This window comes from Anabrus simplex, chromosome 2 (genome assembly GCF_040414725.1).
Source record: "Anabrus simplex isolate iqAnaSimp1 chromosome 2, ASM4041472v1, whole genome shotgun sequence".
Lineage (NCBI taxonomy): Eukaryota > Metazoa > Arthropoda > Insecta > Orthoptera > Tettigoniidae > Anabrus > Anabrus simplex.
Genome location: NC_090266.1, coordinates 438793039 through 438815662, shown reverse-complemented (window position 1 = coordinate 438815662; position 22624 = coordinate 438793039). Strand labels below are relative to the sequence as shown.

The 22624-nt window shown below is 45.1% G+C and overlaps 1 protein-coding gene across 1 annotated transcript in view; it reads left to right on the top strand.

Moving 5' to 3' along the window:
- LOC136863569 (esterase E4) overlaps positions 1–22624 on the top strand; it is a 296437-nt gene that overhangs the window by 100350 nt on the left and 173463 nt on the right. Inside the window, exon 5 of the mRNA XM_067139949.2 lies at positions 1705–1892. Within this exon, the coding sequence (XP_066996050.2) occupies positions 1705–1892 (188 nt within the window). The remainder of the gene's footprint in view (positions 1–1704; positions 1893–22624) is intronic.

Below are 22624 nucleotides of genomic sequence, written 5' to 3'. Positions count from 1 at the left end.
CGATGTGATTTTCATGGCTAGATAATTAGGTAGTAGAAAGGGAATGTGCGTGTCAAACTTCGTCAATAACATGGTATCAATGTAAAATATTTTCTTTTCTCACGAAAATGCCATCATGTCCATACGATTTATGTTGTTATCGTAAGTATAATATAGTGGATATACACGTGATATCAATATTAAGGTAAAAGGGACAGGTCCCTGTCAATTTATGGTGAAAGTGTATACATTCAGCGTTTAATGATTTGGTTTGGGAATGCCAGAATGAGATTCAGGAGTGATCAACGAACTGATAAAGACATTTAACGGCATTACCCATACGATGAATTTCAGTGTACTATATTTTAAAATTGCTACGCAAGCAATTATATGGCAATTCCCATGCATGTAATATTTTCATACATGATTCTCTCAGTGATTAAAATTGTTCTTTGAAAATCCATTCGTACCATTTATTAGATTAGCGTATTCCTCTTACTATAATGCCCTGCTTTGAAGATATTTATGTTAAATGCCCACTTTATTTTAATGAACAACACCACTACCCGTATGCCCTCGAGCGAAGCCGTTGTGCTGCATGAAAGTAGGGAAGATGGGACTCCGCCGCCCGGGAATGATTTTCCGAAGTTCTTCATCCATAAGATTTCCATCCGATTATATATATGTGAAGCAATATTTTATCCTTAGCATTCTGTCCAGGCTTGGGACAGGTACAGTAAGATATCTTGAAGGTTAAGTAATAATTAATTTCGTGTGGCTATTTCTAGTCGGATGGAGCCTTTTTAATGTTGATCCACCGATGAGGGTGGGAGGCATCTGCCATTTGTAGGTAACTGCGTGTTATTCTGGTGGGGGATAATGTTATATGTGCCGGCCCCGTGGTGTAGGGGTAGTGTGCCTACCTCTCGTCCGGGGGCCCCGGGTTCGATTCCCGGCCATGTCAGGAATTTTTCTCTCCACCTCGGGGGTGGTTCGAGGTCCACTCAGCTATGTGATGATAATTGAGGAGCTATCTGACGGTGCGATGGCGGCCCCGGTCTCGAAAACCCAGAATAACGGCCCAGAGGATGAGCCGTGCTGACCATACGACCCCTCGTAATCTGCAGGCCTTCGGGCGGAGCAGCGGTCGCTGGACAGGCCAAGGCCCTTCCAAGAGCGTTAAGTGTCGTGGGGTTTGGTTTGTTATAGTGTTATGTGTGATATGTGAGTTGCAGGGATGTTGGGGACAGCACAGATACCCAGCCCCCGAACCATGAGAATTAACCATTTATGGTTAAGATCTACGACCTGGTCGGGAATCGAACCAGGAACCCTCTGGTCTGAAGACCAGCATGCTAAGCATTTAGCCATGGAGCCGGGTATCTTGAAGATGAAAACTCACATATATACAAATTTAGAAAGTGTGTGGGTCATTGTAACAGAGCGAGATGGCTGCGGTTTTCACGTCACGTAGTTCTGAGCTTGAATTCTGGAAACGGTGGGTTCTAACCCCACCGTCTGCAATACTGTAGATGGTTTTTAAAGCTTTCCAGGTATTAGTGAGGAGTTAAACCACTAGCTCTTAATTGAAAACATCAGTAAGGAAATTCATCTTGAAAACCGTGGGTGGAAGTAATAATGCATACATAAATATTTTCTGTGTACGTGGAAATATATAATGTACAATGTGTAATGATCTCAATATGTATTTTTTTTCTTTTTAAGGTCTATTTCATCGTTGCATTGCCATGAGTGCATCACCAATTACAACAATGACAGGTGGGGATCCTGCAGGGAAGGTCCTTAAGGAAGCTGACATTTTCAACTGCCCCAAAGATTCCACCCAACAAATTGTTGATTGTTTACGCCAGATACCAGCCAAGGATATTGCAGTATCCATTGAACAATTTTACGTAAGTATTTTGTATTATAAGGAAATGACAGTCAATTGTTAAATACCTGTATTCTTCTTTGTGTTCTTTGTCCCAGTTTCTTTTAGTCGGCACGTTTGTTGGCGGGATGCCCATCACGACATCAAACCCATGTGCAGGGATACAGTATATTCACAAATGCCTGTTAGGGTGTATGAAGATGGGATGTGTATTAAGATGAACACAAATACCAAATCCTCGAACCAGAGGAATTAACCATAAGCAATTAAAATCCTCGGCCTGGCTGGGAATCTAACTTGATACCTTCAGAACTGAAGGCTACTACTCTGACCATTCAGAAACGGACCCGGCTCTTTATACCTAGTTTAGTAGGTGTTTTGGACCACTGTCATTTCTATCGTTGTGAATGATAGAAATGTTTTTGAAATACAGAGTGTCCAAAAGTCATGGGAAGGCACTGAATGTGGTGTTAATAACGAGTTGCTCCTCTGCGAGCCTTCAAAACGGCAGCAAAACAGCGAGGCAACCATTCTACAAGGTGTTGAAATCGTTCTGAAGGGACCCGGACCCACGCATCTTGCACTGCTACCCACAACTGGTCTTGTGCAGCTGGTGCGGGCTTTATGGGGCGTACACCACTATCGACAGCATTTCATAAATATTCGATTGGAAGGGGGATCTGGATTGCCTATCCATGATCGTGGCTTCACTGGAGTGTTCATCCAACCACCAGCGTGTCACCAAAGAGTGGTGACATGGCGTATTGCTCTGTTGAAAAATGGCATTTCCATCAGGGCACTCTAGGGTCAGAAAGGGATGCAAATGGTCTGAAAGAATGTCCATATAACTTGCACCTGTCAGCGCTCCCTGCAGCCGGAAAATGGGGCCTAATTGCGATCATGAGAACGCCGCCCAGACCAGAACTGACCCATCTCCCGCACCGACATAACCTTGTTGACATGCAGGATCCATAGCTTCATGGGGCATACGCCACATCCCCACGCGCACATCAGCTTGATACAACTGGAACCGGGATTCATCGCACCATACCACACACCACCACTCTTCCATGGTCCATTGACGATTTTTGCGGTCTCATACACGTCGTTGAGCTCTGTATCGAAGGACACCAGTTGGTCGTGGGCTGGTGAAGCCTATGCGGCGCAGTAGCATCCTTACAGTCCTGGAAGAAATGGGTTCCTGACTCCCAACATTCAAGTGGACGGTGATCTGACTCACAGAAGCCCGTCGAGGGCCCAGTATGGTTCTACGGATATTACATGATGTCCGTTCGTTAAACACCTGCGGTCTTCCTGTGCGGCGGCTTACGCGGGTGGTAACTTTCTCTCTGCGATATTGAAGATCCACCCTCGACACTGTTGACTTCCGAAACCCGAATTCGCGTGTGATCTCCGCAATGCTATGACCCATGCGCCGTACTCCGATAATCATCCTACGTTCAAAGTCGGTTAAATCCCGCGTGTTGCCATATTCACGACACTGGTGACAGACTGTTCCGCTACGCCGCACCTAGCCGCAACGCTCAGGAGTCACACACGGCACATTTTCTAATGGGACACCACTTCCCATGCCTTTTGGCCACTCTGTGTGAATCGTAAAGGTCTCTAACTACAGCACGTGTGGTAGCTAGTGCACTGAAGGTCCGAAAATGCTGTCCAACAATCACAGACCTTGGTTAAAGGTTGAGGACAATTAACATGGTGATAGCAACCAAGGCCCTAACTCTCAATTTTCATCCACACTCGAATGAAGGACGTAACGTGATGTCGTTTTAGACGAGGTCCGTGGCACAAATGGTCCAAAAAGGAGTCTCCGCAGCGTCAGAAATCACAGTTATGCTGCGAAACCCCTTTTTTCGGTGTCAAATTGTCGTGAAACATCAAGCCCTGTCAAAAACTGGATTAGGAATTTTGAACAAATATAGGTTAGTGCCTACACTTACACAGTAGTTGTACTTGGTCTCACAATGGAACTATCACATACCTCATGCTGAAATCTGTCTTAAAATTCCCTTGGCAGAATCCCATGTCTAAAAATATAACTGCTACTTTACACTGTAAGCCTTTGAAATCTAGCGCCAAACCACCCATTTCAAGTACAAGTAAATCACACTACAACTTACTGGCTGGACTGGACGCCCTTAACTTCTCATCTGAAGGTTACGTAGGGTTAGAGAAAGAGGAGCACAGAGATCGACCATGCCCTACCATGCCGGGAAGAAGTGAGCGAGCTGCGTCGACATGACGATTAACTGTTCATTGACATTCGACTTACTGTTAGCTAAATAATTACCGAAAATATTGTGAGGGTACTTTAGAAATAGCATAACAGTCGCAATGAGTTCCACTGACTGTTGTAACCGTCCAGGCTTCTCCAACCATACTAATTTCTTGTACAATCCTATTACGTTATATCACTCGATGTCAAGATTATCCGTCATCGGAAATTATTCATTAACACATTAATTTAACTTCAATCATTTGTAAATAAGGCTTTTGGAATCATATTGTATATTGTAACGAGTTGGCGGGGTAGTATGATCAATTAACACTAGACTGGTAGCTTCAATACTAAGATTTATTAGCTACGCACTAAACTACACAAGACTACACAAAACTGTTGCTCATAACACAGACTTATGCAGTTCACGCGCTCTCTCTCCCTTCGTTTCTCACTTGTTCTCACACTACACAGTTTTACACGCACATACAAGGTCCCGCGTCGCACGGCTACACGTTCTCTCCTTCGCCGACAGTCCGCACTGTAGCACACTAGTCCGATAATCACGGCAGTTCACATACTTCACTACACTGGCAGTCGCTCACGACTGAACCACACCATCTTTTAACTCAGTCCAACTCTCACTGACTATCACTCCAAGTTACTCCTCTCCTTATATACCTGCTCTGGGCCTTCCAGAACAGTCCGGATGCAAGATGTATCTAGGAACCTCGCGAGATCGAACACTCCAGATTAATAGTCGGGTAATTTCCGTCGTCCCATGCGGCGCGACCACAGATAGAAGAGAGAAGGGCTGGTCCAGCACTTAAATGTTGCTCGCGATTAGCGCGGTCGATCGTAAGGGGGGTGGGGCGATGGGTGACGAGCTCGGCCCGCTACCAGTTAGCATGGCGGACGCTATAACCATTACATTGCCCCCTCCTTAAGGCTGCTCGTCCCGAGCTGCTCCACGATACGGTGCCAAGCGATCCAGGTGAACAACCATCATCTTCCCTCGGGGAGGCCGCCGGATTCGGTGGACGACGTCGTTGATCCTGGTGACGATTGTATATGGGCCTTCCCATTGTGGCTGCAGTTTCGGTGACTTCCCTTTCATCCGCACAGGACGGTACAGCCACACTCTGTCACTTCTTGGAAACACGAAGAGTTCGCGAGCATGTCGTAGCGGGCTTTCATCCTGTCGCTGGCTACCCTTATATGATGTCGGGCATAATTGTGGATGTCGTTGAGCCGATCCACCAACTCCCATGCATAGTCTGTCGCTGATTGCTGCTGGTCTGGTGCAGACCCGAACATTAGATCGCATGGCAGGCGGAGCTCCCTTCTGAAGACCATGTTGGCAGGTGTCATGCCCGTCGTCTCATGGGTGGACGCTCGATAGGCCATCAAGAAGAAAGGGACCCTCTCGTCCAAGTCCTTCTGGTGCGGCGAAACCACCTTCCTGAGGTGCTCTTCGACGGTTTTCACAAAACGGCCCACCATACCATCTGACTGAGGGTGGAGAGGTGTCGTACGTGTCTTCCGCACTCCTAAGCGTTGCAGAACCTCTTGCATGAACCTGGACTCAAAGTTTCTGCCTTGTTCGCTATGAAGTTCCCTCGGAACACCGAATCGACAGAAGAAGTTCTTGGCCAAGACGTCGGCCACTGTCGTTGCCTCTTGGTTCGGGATGGCGTAGACCTCCGGCCACTTTGTGAAGTAGTCCATAGCCAGAAGTAGGTAATGGTTTCCGTCTTCGGATTCGGGGAATGGTCCAGCGACATCAATGGCGGCCTCTCGAATGGTGCTCCAACGTTGTACTGCATCATTTGGCCCCTACTCCTGGTACGTGGACCCCGGCTCGCCGTGCAGGTTTCACACAGCTGGCACATCCTCCCAACATCGTTCCTCAAGTGCACCCAGCAGTAACGCTGTCGGGCACGATCTATTGTCTTATTCACACCCAAGTGGCCGGCAGTAGCGCCCGCATGCAACTCGGTCAGCACCTCTTTTATCATGCTCCTGGGGATTTTCAGCTGTGCAATGTGCTTCTTTCCGTCGGTTGATTCCCACGTGTGGGTAAGTACCCCGTCACTAACCATGAGAGACGACCACTGGGCCCAGTACACCTTATAGGTTGGACTACGTTCGGCGATGTCTTTCCATTCCGGCCTCTGCCCCGACTCTACTTCTCGTAAGATCAGACCGATGTCGTCGTCCTTCAGCTGCTCCCTCCTGAGGGAGTCTCGATCCCATCCTTCAGCGGCCGTGGCCCTCACGGCCCGGACGTCCACGATGCCTGCCTGTCTCTCCACTTTCTGGCAGTGTGTACAGTTCGCAGGGCACGGTCTTCTCGATAGAGCGTCGGCGTTGCAGTGCTTCCTTCCTTGTCGGTGCTCGGTGATGAATTCGTACTTCTGAAGGCGTTGCACCCAGCGAACTGTCTGACCTTCCAGGTTTCTGAAGCTTAGGAACCAGGTCAATGCGGAGTGGTTGGTGCGCAGGCGGAAAGGCTGCTCATACAGATACTTGTGAGAGTGCTCCAAGGTCTTCACGATGGCCAGCAATTCCCAACGCGTCACGCAGTAATTTCTCTCAGCTTTCGACAACGTCTTGCTAAAATAGGCGATCACCTTCTCCTGGCCATCTTGCGCTTGTGACAGTACCCTACCAATTCCCACGTCGCTGGCGTCTGTATCTACGATGAACGTCTCCCCAGGCTATGGATATCCGAGGATGGGTGCAGTACACAGCGACTACTTCAGCTTCCGCAACGCAGCCTCCGCCTCGCTTGACCATTGGAAAGACCTCCTCTCCTCGGTGAGCCGTGTAAGAGGCTTTGAGATGTCTGCGTAGCCAGCTATAAATTTGCGGTAATACGTACAAAGGCCGACAAAACTACTTAGTTCTCGCTTGTCCTTAGACATCGGCCAGTCCCTGACAGCTTCTAACTTCTCCGGATCCGTGGCTACTCCCTCCGATGACACGATCTGGCCCAGGTAGCGGACCTCCTTCTGGAACAGCTGGCATTTTCCGGGATTTAACTTTAGGTGAGCCCCACGTAGCCTCTCGAACACTTTCCGCAGGTTCTCCACGTGCTCTTTGAACGTGCGTCCCACAATAATTATGTCGTCCAGGTACACGAGGCAAGCGTCGTGAGTTAGCCCTCTCAGCACGGCCTCCATCAGTCGCTCGAAAGTTGCCGAAGCGTTGCAGAGGCCGAAGGGCATCACGGTGAACTGGTAGAGCCCTTGGCCGGTTGGGAACGCCGTCTTCTCCTTGTCTTCCGGATGGAGCGCTACTTGCCAGTATTCAGACTTCAGGTCCAAAGTCGAAAACCACTGGGCTCCAGATAATATGTCCAGGATGTCATCTATCCGCGGTAACGGGAAACAGTCCTTCTTCGTGACGTCCTGAAACTCATGGATTAGTTCCTTAACCTCCCTGAGCTGTCTCGCCTCTAAATGTTTCCGGGCGTCGGATATAATCTTCCGGAGATTAGCCAATCCTTCACCTCCTCCCAGGGTCTGTGCGTCTCCGTCGTCCACTGGCACGACCCACGTGACTGGTTCACAAGTCCCAAGCTCGGTCCCGCTGGGTACCCTCTGCTCCCGTGACGTCGAATTCAATATTCGTACCGGCACGCAGCTTCGTGCCGGAACGAGCGTCCTGCCCAGGTAGAGTCCTTGATCGGTGGTCGGCGAACCGGGTTCACGAGCACGCTGTCCCCTTGTATAGGTTCCTCTAACCGTGCCATAACCATCACCTCGCTGTTGGCTGGTATCACTTCGTCGCTGGCCAACGTTTACTGCGCTACTCGAGGTTGCGTACCTGGGCATCGCAGAATTACCTCTTGTTTGCCGAGCCACAATACACGTCGTCCCACGTCGACAGTCACCTCGTATTTCCGGAGTGCGTCTAGGCACAGGATGACCTCATCCGCGATAGCGGCGACGAAAGCCCAGACTCGTAGGCGTCGTTGTCCCAGCGTCAGCTGAAGTAGCGCCTCCTTCAAGACAGAGATGGTGTCTCCTGAGGCCGTTTGCAGCAGATAATGGCAGTGGGGATCCCTCTCTGGCAGTCCCTCAGCGATGTCCGGCCTTGCGGTGGTCAATGCCGCCCTCGTGTCTATCGTGACTCGGCACGGCCTGTCTCCGAGCCACCCGTCGGCGATCAAGCTGTCGTCACTCCGCTCGGTGACCACATTTAGCGTGAAACGAGGGGACGGTAGTGACGGTGCCGACGAGCCCCTCTCCTTGTCGGTCCTTACTCGTTTCCCTGATCTGGGGCCGCCTCCATACGGCAGTTCCTGCACAGGTGGCCACGCTCGCCGCAATTCCAACAGGTGATCTCGTTGGTGCGTCGGCGTCTCAGCGGCGGCGTGCGTCATTCTCCCGTAACGGCGCGGGTCTCCGGCGCGTCCTCGCTTCTCACGGCTCGTATTCTTGGTGACGGTGCCGCTGTTCCCTTCACTGCCTCCACCCTCAGGGCTAATGTCAGGGCCCTTCTGAGGTCATGCTCCCCGCTGAGCATCAGCTTTTGACGGATCTCAGCGTCCCGGAGCCCATCAATGAATGTATGGGCTGCCTCCCGCTGAATGTGGTCCAGAGGCAGCCCATCCAGAGCCTTGTGGGCTAGCTGCACCACATTTTGCGCAAAATGTTGCAGCGTCTCATTAGCGCGCTGGGGCCTCTTCCTTAGCTGGACTCGGTAGGCGGCAGCCAGCTGGTGGTCACCGTATCGGCTGCGAGCGCTCTAACGATCTCGTCGTAAGTGGCACACGGCTGAAGGCAGTGTAGTACTTCCGCTACTGGAGCTTTGCAGTCCGGCGATTAGGTACACGGCCCTTTCCTCCGATGTCCAACCGTTGTGCCCGCACACGGTCACGAATTGGGCCCGGAAGGTCCGCCAAGATGTTGTCCCGTCGATACGCGGGGGTTTTACTTTCCCGCCGCTGGAGCCGCTGTCGCCGCTGGTGGCCCTAGCACGAGTCTCCATGGCTGTCACTCTCGTACGCAAGGCACTTACTTCTTCTTTCAGGTCTCGAAACCCTGACTCCACAACCTGCGGTATTTCTTTGATCTGTTTTCCAACCAGTTCCTGTACGTCCTGCATAATGTCACTCTTTAATTTTCTTTCAAGAGAGCGCATTTCGTGTTCTAATTTACCTTGTCCACCCTTATATTCATTTAATTCCAGTTTCAGTTCGTTCTTGATTTCGTCCTGTTTGGATGAGAGTTCGGTGAACTTACTGAGGAGAGCCTGAAACTGTTCGCTATCCATTTTACGATTCATTAGAAATTCCTAATTACGAAATTACTGCTACCAGTCGATCCCGATTCTGACAACAGTTGTAACGAGTTGGCGGGGTAGTATGATCAATTAACACTAGACTGGTAGCTTCAATACTAAGATTTATTAGCTACGCATTAAACTACACAAGACTACACAAAACTGTTGCTCATAACACAGACTTATGCAGTTCACGCGCTCTCTCCCTTCGTTTCTCACTTGTTCTCACACTACACAGTTTTACACGCACACACAAGGTCCCGCGTCGCACGGCTACACGTTCTCTCCTTCGCCGACAGTCCGCACTGTAGCACACTAGTCCGATAATCACGGCAGTTCACATACTTCACTACACTGGCAGTCGCTCACGACTGAACCACACCATCTTCTAACTCAGTCCAATTCGCACTGACTATCACTCCAAGTTACTCCTCTCCTTATATACCTGCTCTGGGCCTTCCAGAACAGTCCGGATGCTAGATGTATCCAGGAACCTCGCGAAATGGAACACTCCAGATTAATAGTCGAGTAATTTCTGTCGTCCCATGCGGCGCGACCACGGATAGAAGAGAGAAGGGCCGGCTCAGCACTTAAATGTTGCTCGCGATTGGCGTGGTCGAGCGTAGGGGGGTGGGATGATGGGTGACGAGCTCGGCCCTCTGCCAGTTAGCATGCTGGGCGCTATAACCATTACATTATATTAAAACATCATTTATTATTTAAATTATAACATAGGAATTCATTATGTGCTGTAAATATGGTCAATATGTTGAGCCTTAATTTGTGTCATTTCATCTAATATTGTGTATACGGAAAAGTTATGATGAGTCATTGGGTTTAACTCATGAGTACTGTACTATTCAGCGACCCGCGTGCAAGGCTAGCAAGCTAGGAGACAACATCATCGACACGCCTACTGGTTACGGGTGAAGAATGAAAAGAGGGATGATATGAGATCAACGAATCCGATGCTACGTTGTAAAGAGATTTGGCATGGAGCAGTTACCAAGAGTGGGGAGAGCTCCTGTATATTATCTTGCGCGGAACAATCCTCAAGACACATCTACAATTTATTTTTGAGACAGTGTGTTGTCGCTTCAAGACACAGTACGTAGCTGCTGTGATGTTGTCGGGTCAAGGTGAGACGAAACAAGCATACGGCTTGTGATATATTTTATAATTATTCTGGACGAAGAACTACGCTAGTTCAAGTCCACGGTACTTGGCACAAACCCGTATTGTATCAGTAGAATAGCTAAGTTGGATTGAGATTTCTGATAACATGGAAAAATTCATAACTCTGAATTTTCTCCTCATACGATCAACGGTGATCAATTTTTAGAAGCATAAGGCCAATGTCTAATTTAAAGACTAGGCAATTAGGGAGTGCTAGTCCAGACAGCCCAAACCATATCGCAGAAGGAAGGAAGTATGTCTATGGAGCCAGTCTGGAACGAGAAAAGGGGAACGAGTAACCACGGAATACAGATGACCTCAACGGAAGCTACAGTTGGTGAGCCCAAATTAGACAATGCAAGCAACAGTAAATTAAAGTAACTTTAAATTCTTAATTCCCTCCAAGCTAAAAGGTACTTTTCCGAGTCATCTCATTTTTTTTTTGTTTAATAAATTCATTTGACCAGATATTGTGTTAATTTTCTTTCTCAAAGCGATACTTAATGGTTAATTATTTAAAACCCTACCCCTATGATTTAAGTATAAGTCTCTATGCTACAAAATATAAATTTTGCTGTATAGTTTTGTTTAAAACTGTAAAGCTGGCGCCCATACAATACATAGAGAAATGGGAAACCATGGAGTGATAATTAATATTCTACTTGCGTGGCAATTTGCGGGCAAGCCACATATAGTTTATATGTATATTCATGTGTCCCCAGCTATTAACTTTCGTCTCCTCAAGTGTGAATCTTAGGAGAGCGAACAGTTACACTGTGAGCGAGAATTTCTAAATCCTGTTAAATATCATTGAATTCGTGTTGAGTTATTTTCGCGAAGGTTCTTACCCCATAAATTACGGTTGCAAAATTACATTAACTTATCCCCCCACCCCCAAGTTAACTATGGATGACAATTTTAGGTTGGAGTATTAGTTTCTATCTTCATTTGCATTGTCCTGATCCCTTTTATCATGGCCTTTTTCTACACCCACTACATACAAACAATGTTTTTAACGAATGTAGACAGAAGCTTTGTCATCAGAACCGGTAAAAATCTGACCTTTGTATGATCTTGGGTACTCCTACAGCACCAGATGTTGCCGTTCAGTGGTCGAAAATTCACCGTCACAGCAACTATCACTACAACCGAAAACTCTCCGAGGATGAGGGCGCACACTAAGGGCAAATTATAGTGTTGCGTCTTTTCTTCTATTTTTATATAATACCCTTTTCAAAACTTTCTAGTCATGACGAACAAACTGACTTCCTTTCGAACATCATAACTTCCAGAGCAGTAATTATATATCTACGGTATTTTCAAATATGCATTTATTGACGTAGAAGTTTCCACACTGAAAAAAGGAACCGTCATATTCAAACGAAATTGTATTAGTATGAAGGCATGGACAAAAGAAGAAAGATCGGCGAGTTGGCCGTGAGGTTAGGGGCGCGCAGCTGTGAGCTCGCGTCCGAGAGTTAGTGGGATCGAATCCCACTGTCGGCAGCCCTGATGATGGTTTTCCGTGGTTTCCCATTTCCACACCAGGAAGATTCTGAGGCTGTACCTTAATTAAGGCCACGGCCTCTTCCTTCCCTTTCCTAGGCCATTCCTATCCCATCGTCGCCATAAGACCGATCTGTGTCGCTGCGGCATAAAGCGATAGCAAAAGAAGGGAAAAAGTGAATAAACGTAGTTACATCAGGACGATATTCTGTCCATCCATGGTGCACAATAAAGCCCTCCGTAATCAGAAGATGAAATGGAAAATTTCACGAACCGGAACGGTTAATCTCTCACCGTATTTGAAAACAATATGCAGGACAACTTAACTTATTGTATGTGAGGAGATGGGAATATTTTCAACTGCTTATACATGTTAAATAACGTACTCGTGTTGTGATATCCACCACCAGTTATCATGATATGATACTAAATAGTACTATTAGTTTATGTTAAATAATATGGGCATGGACTCTTTTATTACCGACCATCTACGTGCATTCGTCCACATATTAGTGTGACAAATTACCTAGCGGCAATTACTTTTTCCTTATATGTTTTTACATCTAATAGTGCTTCTTTTTACAAAAGCGACATTATTTGTCGGTTAATTAACTGTTAACAACTTCCTTTTTTTAATACTTAACGAATATGTAGGAACATTTCTCCCGAAATGGAAAGAATCTGGTCGCTTCTTAACGAAATGGAACGATACCGCCTACGTTGTTTCACGAACCAGAACGCCATCTTGGTGTCTTTGATATCTCCCTTCTCTCTGGATAAATGCTTTTGTACGATTAGACATGAAGTTAAACAGACATCGCACTCGTATGTCATCCTGTAGTTACAAATTATACTCTGAACTACGAATACTTGTTTTTATTATTATTAATTTAATTGACCTTTGTTGGAAAAACATTTGGTCATCCTCCATGTACAAGGAACACTCATGGCACACATACAAAAATATAAATTGTCAGTGAAAAGTATATATAAGAATGAAAACCAAACCGTCCACAGAGAACACTACACTGCACTGAATCTGTCTTCAGAGAGAAGAGGGGGAGAAAAAAGCAAACCCTGGCAACAAAGTGAAGAGCACAAAGTCAAATTCTTATATCCGCAGTTCCCAAGAAGTCCATCACAGCATTGAGAACTGAATTGTTACCACCGTGCAACACCAATGCAGCGCTGTTCGGGAACGGCACTTGTAGATCAAATAGTTCAGATAGAAAGAGGCTTCGAGAAGCATCATAGAAGCTACACTTAAACAAAATGTGGTTGAGATCTCCATCCTCTGCATACTGACATTGACAGCGCGGTGAATCCAAAACTCCTATGCGATGGAGATGTGAAGAGAATGATCCGTCATTGAGCCTCATTCGGATTACTGAAACCATTAGACTTCGTGACCGATGAAACTTATAATACCAAAGCGTAAGAGGAATGTTGGGTTGTACGAGAGCATAAGATCTACCTTTATTCAGTTGAGATTTATCCCATTCCGTAGACCATTCGTGACGAATTTGTTGTCGAATAATGGGAATAAAGTCCATCCATGGGAGTTGCAGCGCTGTAAGTAGCCCTTCCGATACACCACGTTTGGCTAGTAAGTCAGCCTTTTCATTGCCAAAAATTCCACTATGTCCTTTGACCCAAAGAAATGCTATGGAGCAACCTGAAGGACAGATGTTAAAAGCTCGCTCCGATACGTCATACAAGCAAGCATGCGTTTGGAGATTCCACTGGAGATTTTTTAACTTCTTCATAACACTTTGGGAGTCCGTAATGATAAGGGTGGAATCGAATCGCTTGTTTTGACAAAAACGAAATGCAGCACATACAGCTCAAATTTCCGCTATATAAATAGAGATTTCTCGCGGTAGTTTGAAGCTACCACATTCTCCTGTTTATTGGCAGTAATATGCATATCCCACCGAGTCTTCGAATTTGGAACCATCCCTGAAAATATAAGTAATAATGGGCCACATGGAGCCAATGAGAGCCGGAATGTCGTTCTATGTATGAGCTTCTGTGGTGAGATATCTAGGTAGATAGTATATCGGCAGTCGATGTGAAGAACACTGAAGGCTGGCTTCAAATCTGGGCATGGTTCATGTTTTGAGAGTTAGTGAGAAAATCGTTTTCAGTTCGTTGTAGCAGCGTAACAGAAGCTGTGGCTTCTATCGTGAAGGTCGTCAATGTCTCTCCTCGATAACGGCCAACCGTTGAAGTGCAATAAGAATGGGATGCTGTGAAATAGCAGAACGTTGTAACATAAATTTATTGCCTATCATTTCTCGGCACATTTGCAAAGATAATTCTTCATCTTCTATTAAGAGAGCATTTGTGGGTGTGGATCTCATAGCCCCCAAACTAATGTGGATCGATCGAAATTGTATTGTGTTGTGTTTCTTCATGGCATATGCAGGAGCATTCCCATACAAAAACCTCCCATAATCGATCATGGAGCGTATCATAGAATGATACAGAGTCAAAAGTATAACAGGATCAACTCCCTACCAGGTACGGGTCACAAAGCGGAAAATATTAATCGCTCGTTCCATTTATGGAAGAAAGTGAGCAATATGGCAACTCCAAATTATTCGACCATCAAAATGCATATCCCATAGGCGTAATGATGATGCCACTGGAAATGTGAATGGTCCTACATGGATATTACCAAGCTGAGGTAATGTCCTCTTCCGGGTAAAAGTCACCACAGTAGATTTCGATGGAGACAATTCAAGACCATTATAATTATTTTGCCAGATCGCAGGCCACGTGGTGTAAACGATGAGATGTAACCTCGAAGCTAGAGGAAGTAGTGTAAATACACACATCGTCCGCGTATTGTAAAACGTGAATCGAGGGGCTGAACAGATGCTCAAGATCAGCAGTATAAACTGATACAAAAGCGGTCTGAGCACAACGCCCTGTGGGAGTCCTTTACGCACGCGACGAGGGCCATGTAAACTCTGCCCATCTCGTAGGTAAATATATCGTCCTTGTAACAATGTCTGAAGACGATATATAAAAGCTGAAGGGATATGGAATATTTGAAGCTTACTGAAGAGAACTGGTATAGTGACGTTATCATAAGCTGAGCTGATGTCCAGCGAGAGAGCCGTAATATTCCATTAATCGAAAAAAGCATGTTCTATTGCAGAAATGAATATACTGAGTTGGTCCAATGTTCCTCTCCCACGGCGGAATCCATACTGCGACTGAGGAAGCAGCTGCTGGTGTTCTAACCACCACTCAAGTCGTGTTTTCACCATCCTTTCCAGAGTCTTTACACCACACACGAGGAAAGAGCAATTGCTCTATAAGAAAAAGGGTCACTAGGGTCCTTTCCAGTAATATGATAACATTATGATTGTTTTTAACTTCACAGACTGCCATCGTTCAATGTATTTCACCACAAATTCTCGCTGTTTATCTGTACATAATGTTACTAATTAAGTCTATGGTTATCATATTACTTTTTATTACGACATTGCTATTCTTTTAACAATTTTGATCACTGAAGTTTAGGGCCCTGACCTAGTCTTTGTACATTAACGGCTGATGATGTTCGCAATGCCGAACGAAACATGTTCCGTTATTTAAGCCATTCTTTAAGACACCTCATGATTATTTTATACTTCAATGAGTGTATTCTATTGTATTGAGTAGGTGGCTGTTAATAAAAGAATTTTATAATTTTAATAATAGTATCCCTACTATTCGTTCATTCCAGAAGGTGTAATCTATAATGGCAGATTTAAACCGTTTATGTATCATAATCATTATTCCTGCTTGTGCTCAATTTTCGGAAGTTACACCAGCGTAAAACTGTGGGTAATTTTGTGTCGGTTTTGTACCTTGTAGTTTCTTTTTCGTCTCTGATATTACGGCAATTGAGATTTCCTTTTATGCCAAAATGTCGTCTAGCTGTTCCTCTTTATGAGCTATACCTCGTACATTCCATGTGGAAAACTTCAGGATGTTTTCTTTCTTCCACGCATTAGCCTTATTCATGCTTTAATACTTTTGTTCAATCTCCGGTGTGGAAGGATTCCAAGGACGCTCCGACTCATCCTTATTGCAAATGTTGGGACTCCCCATAACCCTAGGTCCCGATGCATTGCATAACGCAATGGTGGATTTCTCTTCCGAGCTACCACGGGTCGCAGTGCTTTCTTTAAGCGGTTTTCCATTCCGCAAATGTATCTTTGATAGACTTGAAAGCAAGGAAATGCCGCCCCCCAACTAGTTGCTGGCAAGAAGGAGGTACGTTCAGTGGTGGGTCTTAAACCTTTCAGCTTCTGAACCAGCTGCATGGTACTGCATTTCCTCAGTACTGAGATGGAAATTTTATACCGCCATGACTCGGTCCCCAGAGCCTCGTCTGTAAAAGCAGGTTACTGCACCACGGGCAGATGAGGTTGAGATTTGGATAGGAGAGGTTATGGAATGCACATCACTACCCCTTACAGACCCGATTGCGATCCCAGTTGGGTGTAAAGCGCCAACTGGGCAATTGCGACACAGTCGGTGGAGCAATATGACTATGAAAAGCCTCGACGCAATCAGACGGAAATGAAGAACATGGGGAGCTACTCCCTACCCCTTTTAAGGATCTTACTTTATTCCAGATTGTAGTAAGTGAGGTTTCTCTGCTAATTTCTTTTTCCAGGACGAAAGACATCGATATTGTTTAGAAACAGGTTTCCTTCCTCTAATCATTCGGGAGCATTCTGTGTCCCACCACGGCACAGGGGTACGTTTCGAAAAACAGAAAGGCTGTTTCACTGGGATACTAACCGAAGCTGCAGCATTTAATATGTGTATTAAGCAGTCATGTTTTTTAAGTGGGTCGGTGGGGAGAGTTGCAGTACGAAGCTTGGAGTCTTTGTTCTCACTGAAGGCAATACAATTTGCTCGTTTGGTGTTCCATTTTGTGGTGGGGTAGAAGGTTGTAGGTAAGGCGTAGCTATTTTGTTGACCTTGACAATGTACGCACTGAGGCTGAGGCAGTGAGCATGGGTTTGGAGCGTGTGACACACCACAGTTATTGCATCTACCCTGAGAGCGACAGTGTTTACTAATGTGTCCGAAGCGCAAGCAGTTGTACCAAATACGTACTGTAGCAACATATGGAGAAACGTCACAATGTGCCCCATATATTGACACACTGTCTGGCAGTGTCTGAGAGTCAAAGCTAACCACACAAGTCCGTATTGGAACAGCAGTTGAAACATTGTCCTTCAGTGTGCGCCTATACATGCGACGGACTCGTCTGATTTCAACAGAAGAATCTACCACTTTAACCGTTCGTCTTCCTCTATTTCTGTATGCGCATCTCGAATGACACCCTGTCGAGTTATGACGTGAGACGAAATGTAACCTTCTAATTGATGCGAGGAAAAAGAAGTAGAACTAACGAACCAGTTTGCTGCTTGTGCTGAATGAAATTCCATTTTAAGATGTTTTTTCCTGATGGAAGAAATATCTCTGATATTTTGACGTTGAAATGGACACTCCCAATAAATCATTTTACCAAACGCCATCCTATGTAGTTTACCTATGTTTCCTTCTTTCCTTTCCACATAGATGTAGTAAGGCCCTGAAGAATCAGTGTGATATCGGTTAGCTTTGTTATTATCATATGCACTGAGCCGAGGCGGTGGACCGCTGTTTTGAGGAGGAAGCAGAGCTGGTACCGCATTCAAGTCAGAAACACTATCACCTTGACTAGAAGCTGAGCTGGACCCTGAATCACTAGGAGAATATATCTGTTTTGAAATATTACCTGTAGCGTATTCTGGTGAAACTGCTTTTTTCTCATCGATGTTACCTGAAGGTTCTTGTAATGCTCGCTTGTTTGCCGCCACAACGGATGGAAAACTCGCCTCCATATTACAGTCGTAGGTAGGTGGTGGATTTAGAACCGCCAGAGCACTCCCGACGCTATGACACTTGCTGTATACCGTTCGGTATGAGCACATTAGACGGTGATATGGGGGGAGGACCAACTCACCCATATAGGACCCCTTCTATAGCAATAACTGCCAATTAAACTGCAAGGTATGTCATTAGGCTACACACGAGTCGACGTAGTCACTGAAAGGCACGAATAAGTGTCCACACAACTACTAAGTCCGTACTGCCATACGATAAGTGAGCGTGAGTCACACGGAGCGAACACTAACAAGCAACTGCACGCCACGAAGGTTACGAACGCACTGAACAAATACATCGTAAGGTTAGGAGATGGCATTCCATCTTATCCACCGGGCGAGTTGGCCGTGCGATTAGGGCCGCACGGCTGTGAGATTGCATCTAGGATATAGTGGGTTCGAACCCCACTGTCGGCAGCCCTGAAGATGGTTTCCCATGGTTTTCCATTTTCAAACCAGGCTGTACCTTCATTAAGGCCACGGCCGCTTCCTTCCCACTCCTAGGCCTTTCCTATCCTATCGTCACCAAAAGACCTATCTGTGTTTCTGCGACTTAAAGCAAATTGAAATAAAATCCATCTTATCCTACAAATGTTCGTTCGGCGAAACATCACTAAGATGGGCAACTATTTATTGAAACATAACATTACTGGGAAATCCGAGCAGTTTGCGGGCTAGAAAGGGGCTCCTGGTCACAAATCCAGGAAAGTGAGCACATGGAAACGCAGGATTTCTATATTATACCGCTGTGCTATCAATGAACCTTGATACCCTTATCATGACCGCCGATCAGGTGCGACTGACTTTCAAACCGTAATGTCAGTGGTTAGTAATATATGCCGATGTAAACTGAGACAATAATTATAGTGCCCATCTACGAACTCTGTCGTGATGCCATCTACTCCCAAATAAAAGCGTGATTGTCTCCTAAATGCAATACGCCCACCTGTCCGTAGCATTCCAGAATGCCCTATTGACTTTACTGCAAACATGGGTGACCATGTTGAGATGTTAATACCAGAAAACGTCTAGGTCATCGTGATAGCAGATTTATCTATGCTAGACATCTGGAAGAGCTTTTGGTAGAGATAAGGTCCCCTGTTGAAGCAGCCACATGTCTCTGGATGGTGGTCAGGGAAGCCTGAAAAACGAACGGTCCTTCCTCATGGTGGTCTCTCGGGATGTTTCATATCCTGTCTGCCGAGTATGAATACCGTCACGTGCCCATTGCTCCATGTAGGGTATGACTTAGAAGTGAAAATGGCGAAAACGACGGCCAAATTTTGTGCCATCCACTATAACCTTTGCAATCTCACATACTTCCTCAGTTCTTCGTACTTATATCCTTTGTGTTTCCTAAACATACATATCACAAAAATCGTTTCCCGGAAGGTATCATGCACGTCACATCGCATATGATTTTCTGAAGACTGCTCGTATATGACTTATAAGTGTCGTACGACGTGGCTTTAATCGTTTCCATATCATCAATTGATCAACCTATTTGCTGACTTTCTAGGAATCGAATGGTTTCCCTTTTTATATAGGATGCACATATTTTTATGTCTATTAATATTGTATATTTCTGACTGAAGTATTCGGGCCATCTTTCGTACAACATTCTGTGTTCACTGGCATTCCGCAAAGAACTAGCGATCAGACCCTCTAAGAAATACAGTTTCAAAGCATTTGCTTGCTGTATATGGAACAAATTCATCAATTTCTTGTTCTCCTGCCCATTTTCATATGTCACAGTGGGCTAGCGGGACCAAACTGAGAAGCACCTGTGGACTTGGGCCTGTTTTACAGCTGGATGCCCTTGCTGATACCGACACTGTGTGGAGGAACATAGTCACTGTTGCGTGTTTCTATGTTGGTTGATAGTATGGTGTATATTGTGTACAGAAAACGTGTGTATTAAGACAAATACAGACACCTAGTCCCTGAGTCAGAAAAATAAATCAGACGTAGCCAAAATCCCCAACTTGGCCATGAATCAAACGATAACAACTTGCTGTTTGCCCCGTCATACGTTTGCTTCTGAGTTTATATGAAACAAGGTCTTTTATTAGTGAACCGGGACAGGGTCGGGAAAGAACAGTGTGAACTGGAGAACTGGAAGAACAAGTTTTGGCACAATTGGAGCAAATTCCCTCCAACTCCACACGTGAGACCACGATCAACTTGGGAAAAACCACATGAATGCGTGGAATGTTCTCCATGAAGAGTTGAATCTATTTCATTTGCACCACATGTAAGCTCTTTGTCCTGCAGAAAACCCACCACGAGCACTATTTTCTGAGTGGTACCTACACAACAAAGCCTGCGTTACACGAGAATGATTGCTCAATCCTCGTAATCTTCACGTTTGGAATTACTCCAATCCTCACGCATTATTTACCCGATCTTCTCAACAACGATTTCAAGCCAATGAATGAGTAGGTATAATTGACAACATTATTATCGGCCCCTATCTTTTGCCATTGCGGTTAAAGGCATGATCTACTGCACATTTCTTAAGGAAGTACAATTTTACTGGAGCTTTTACAAAACGTGCCATTGGCCATAAGGTAACAAATGAGGTTCCGGCGTGATGGGGCACCGGACCACTTTGAAATATCACTGCGCTATCATTGAAATGATTTTTTCCAAGAACGCTCGGTTGGGGTATGAAGTCCTGTCCCATAGCCTCCCAAATCACTGGATTTATACGATTTAGACCACTGTATGGGACTCGTGTTGACACTCAAGAGACTCTATTGCCAGGATAGTTGCAGCAGTTAGAGAAATTCAGAAAAATCCGGAAACCTTACTTTGTGTTCGACAGTCCTTGAGTCTTCGATGTGAGCTTTGTGTGCAGGGCAATGGAGGTGTTTTTGAACCTCTTCTGTAAAGTGCACTAAAGTATGCAACTGTTGTGCCACTGTAATTCTGAGAAAAATATGATTTGTAGCAAAGTTGTTACTTCTATCCTCACCAAGCAATTCTTGTAGGGCAAAATGGCATTAGAGAAGGTTGTTTGTTGTCTTGTCTTATACAACCTTAGTACGTTTGTTGGTATGCGGTAATTTTTATATACCCTGTGTATATATATGATATCTGTAAAAAACTGGAATCACATATAAGGCATTTGCGGAAGATATTATACTGTATACAAAACTAAGGTACTTGATTGTGAATGCCCGCAAAAAGACCTCCACAATGTTGTGAGATGGACATCAGATGATGGTAAACGGGGGTGAAAATCAAGTTGTAATGTTCACCAGGAGGAAAAGTCCGCTGAATTTTAATTTTACTGTTGATAGAGCGGAAGTACGTCACTTTAAGTACTTAGATGTTTATATCAGGAAATATATTAATTGGGGTAAGCACATTAACGGGATTGTAAAGTATAAAGCTTTCTTCATATGGTTAGGAGGGTATCTAGGGGTGTAAAGCAAAGGGCGTGTATGTCACTGGTAAGACCCCAGTTAGAGTATGAGACCCTAACCAGGATTATTCTATTCAAGAACTGGAAAAGATCGAAATGAAAGCAGCACAATTTCTTTTGGTTGATTTCCAACACAAGTGTGGTATTTCCTAGATGTTCCAAATTTTGGACTGAGAGTAAGGAGTAAGGAGACTAGCAGCTCGACTAAGTGGTACGTTCCGAGCTGTCAGTGGAGAGGTGGCGTGGAATTAATTAGTCGACGAATGAACTTGAATGGAGTTTTTAAATGTAGGACAGATCATAATATGGAGATAAATTTGGAATTAAAGAGGACAATGTAGGGCTGATATTAGTTTACGATGGATGGACGGACGGACGGACGGACGGACGGACGGACGGACGGACGGACGGATGGACGGATGGATCTCACACAATACAGGTATTATAACGACAAACAAATCCGAAGATTGTATTCCCGAAAACGATGTGGAGAGTGCGTTAGTGATCTTTTCGTGTGCAACAAATATAGTCTATCAGCTTTAAAAAATTCAGATACAGTCCACATCGATGGAACATTTCAGTAGGCCCACCTTTTCAGGACTACAATCAGAATCCTCCTTGCTGCTGAGGAGATACTGAATACAGAGTTATTTCTTTGTGGAAATTGACATACTCAATCACACATTTTTGGCAATCTTCCTGCAACCGAATCCGGTACACTCAGATTCGAAGACACCAATATACCAACTACATTGGGAAGTTAAAGAGAAACAAAATGCTAACGGTGAGAACACAAGACGTATAATGTCGTCATTGTATATACCCATTAATCGTCAAATTCCTTAAAAGAGTCCTGCGAAATACCTGTTATAAAATTTCCCCCCACCCTATTCTATCAGTTTTTATCCCATTTCCATTGAACATATTATGGATGCGTGTCATCTTTATTACATTATAACTCATTGGTTATTAGCCGTAGGATTGGAGGAGTTATGTGCCGGAGAATAGGTAACCAGATACTTGGACTAGGTCTAATCTAATTTATTACATATAATGATATTATCAATATTATTCACAAACAATTAAACAGGAAGAATGCACTATAAATCAAAGGGAAAGAGGAAAGAAAAGGAAATATGTTTCGTTACTAATGTTATAGATAACCT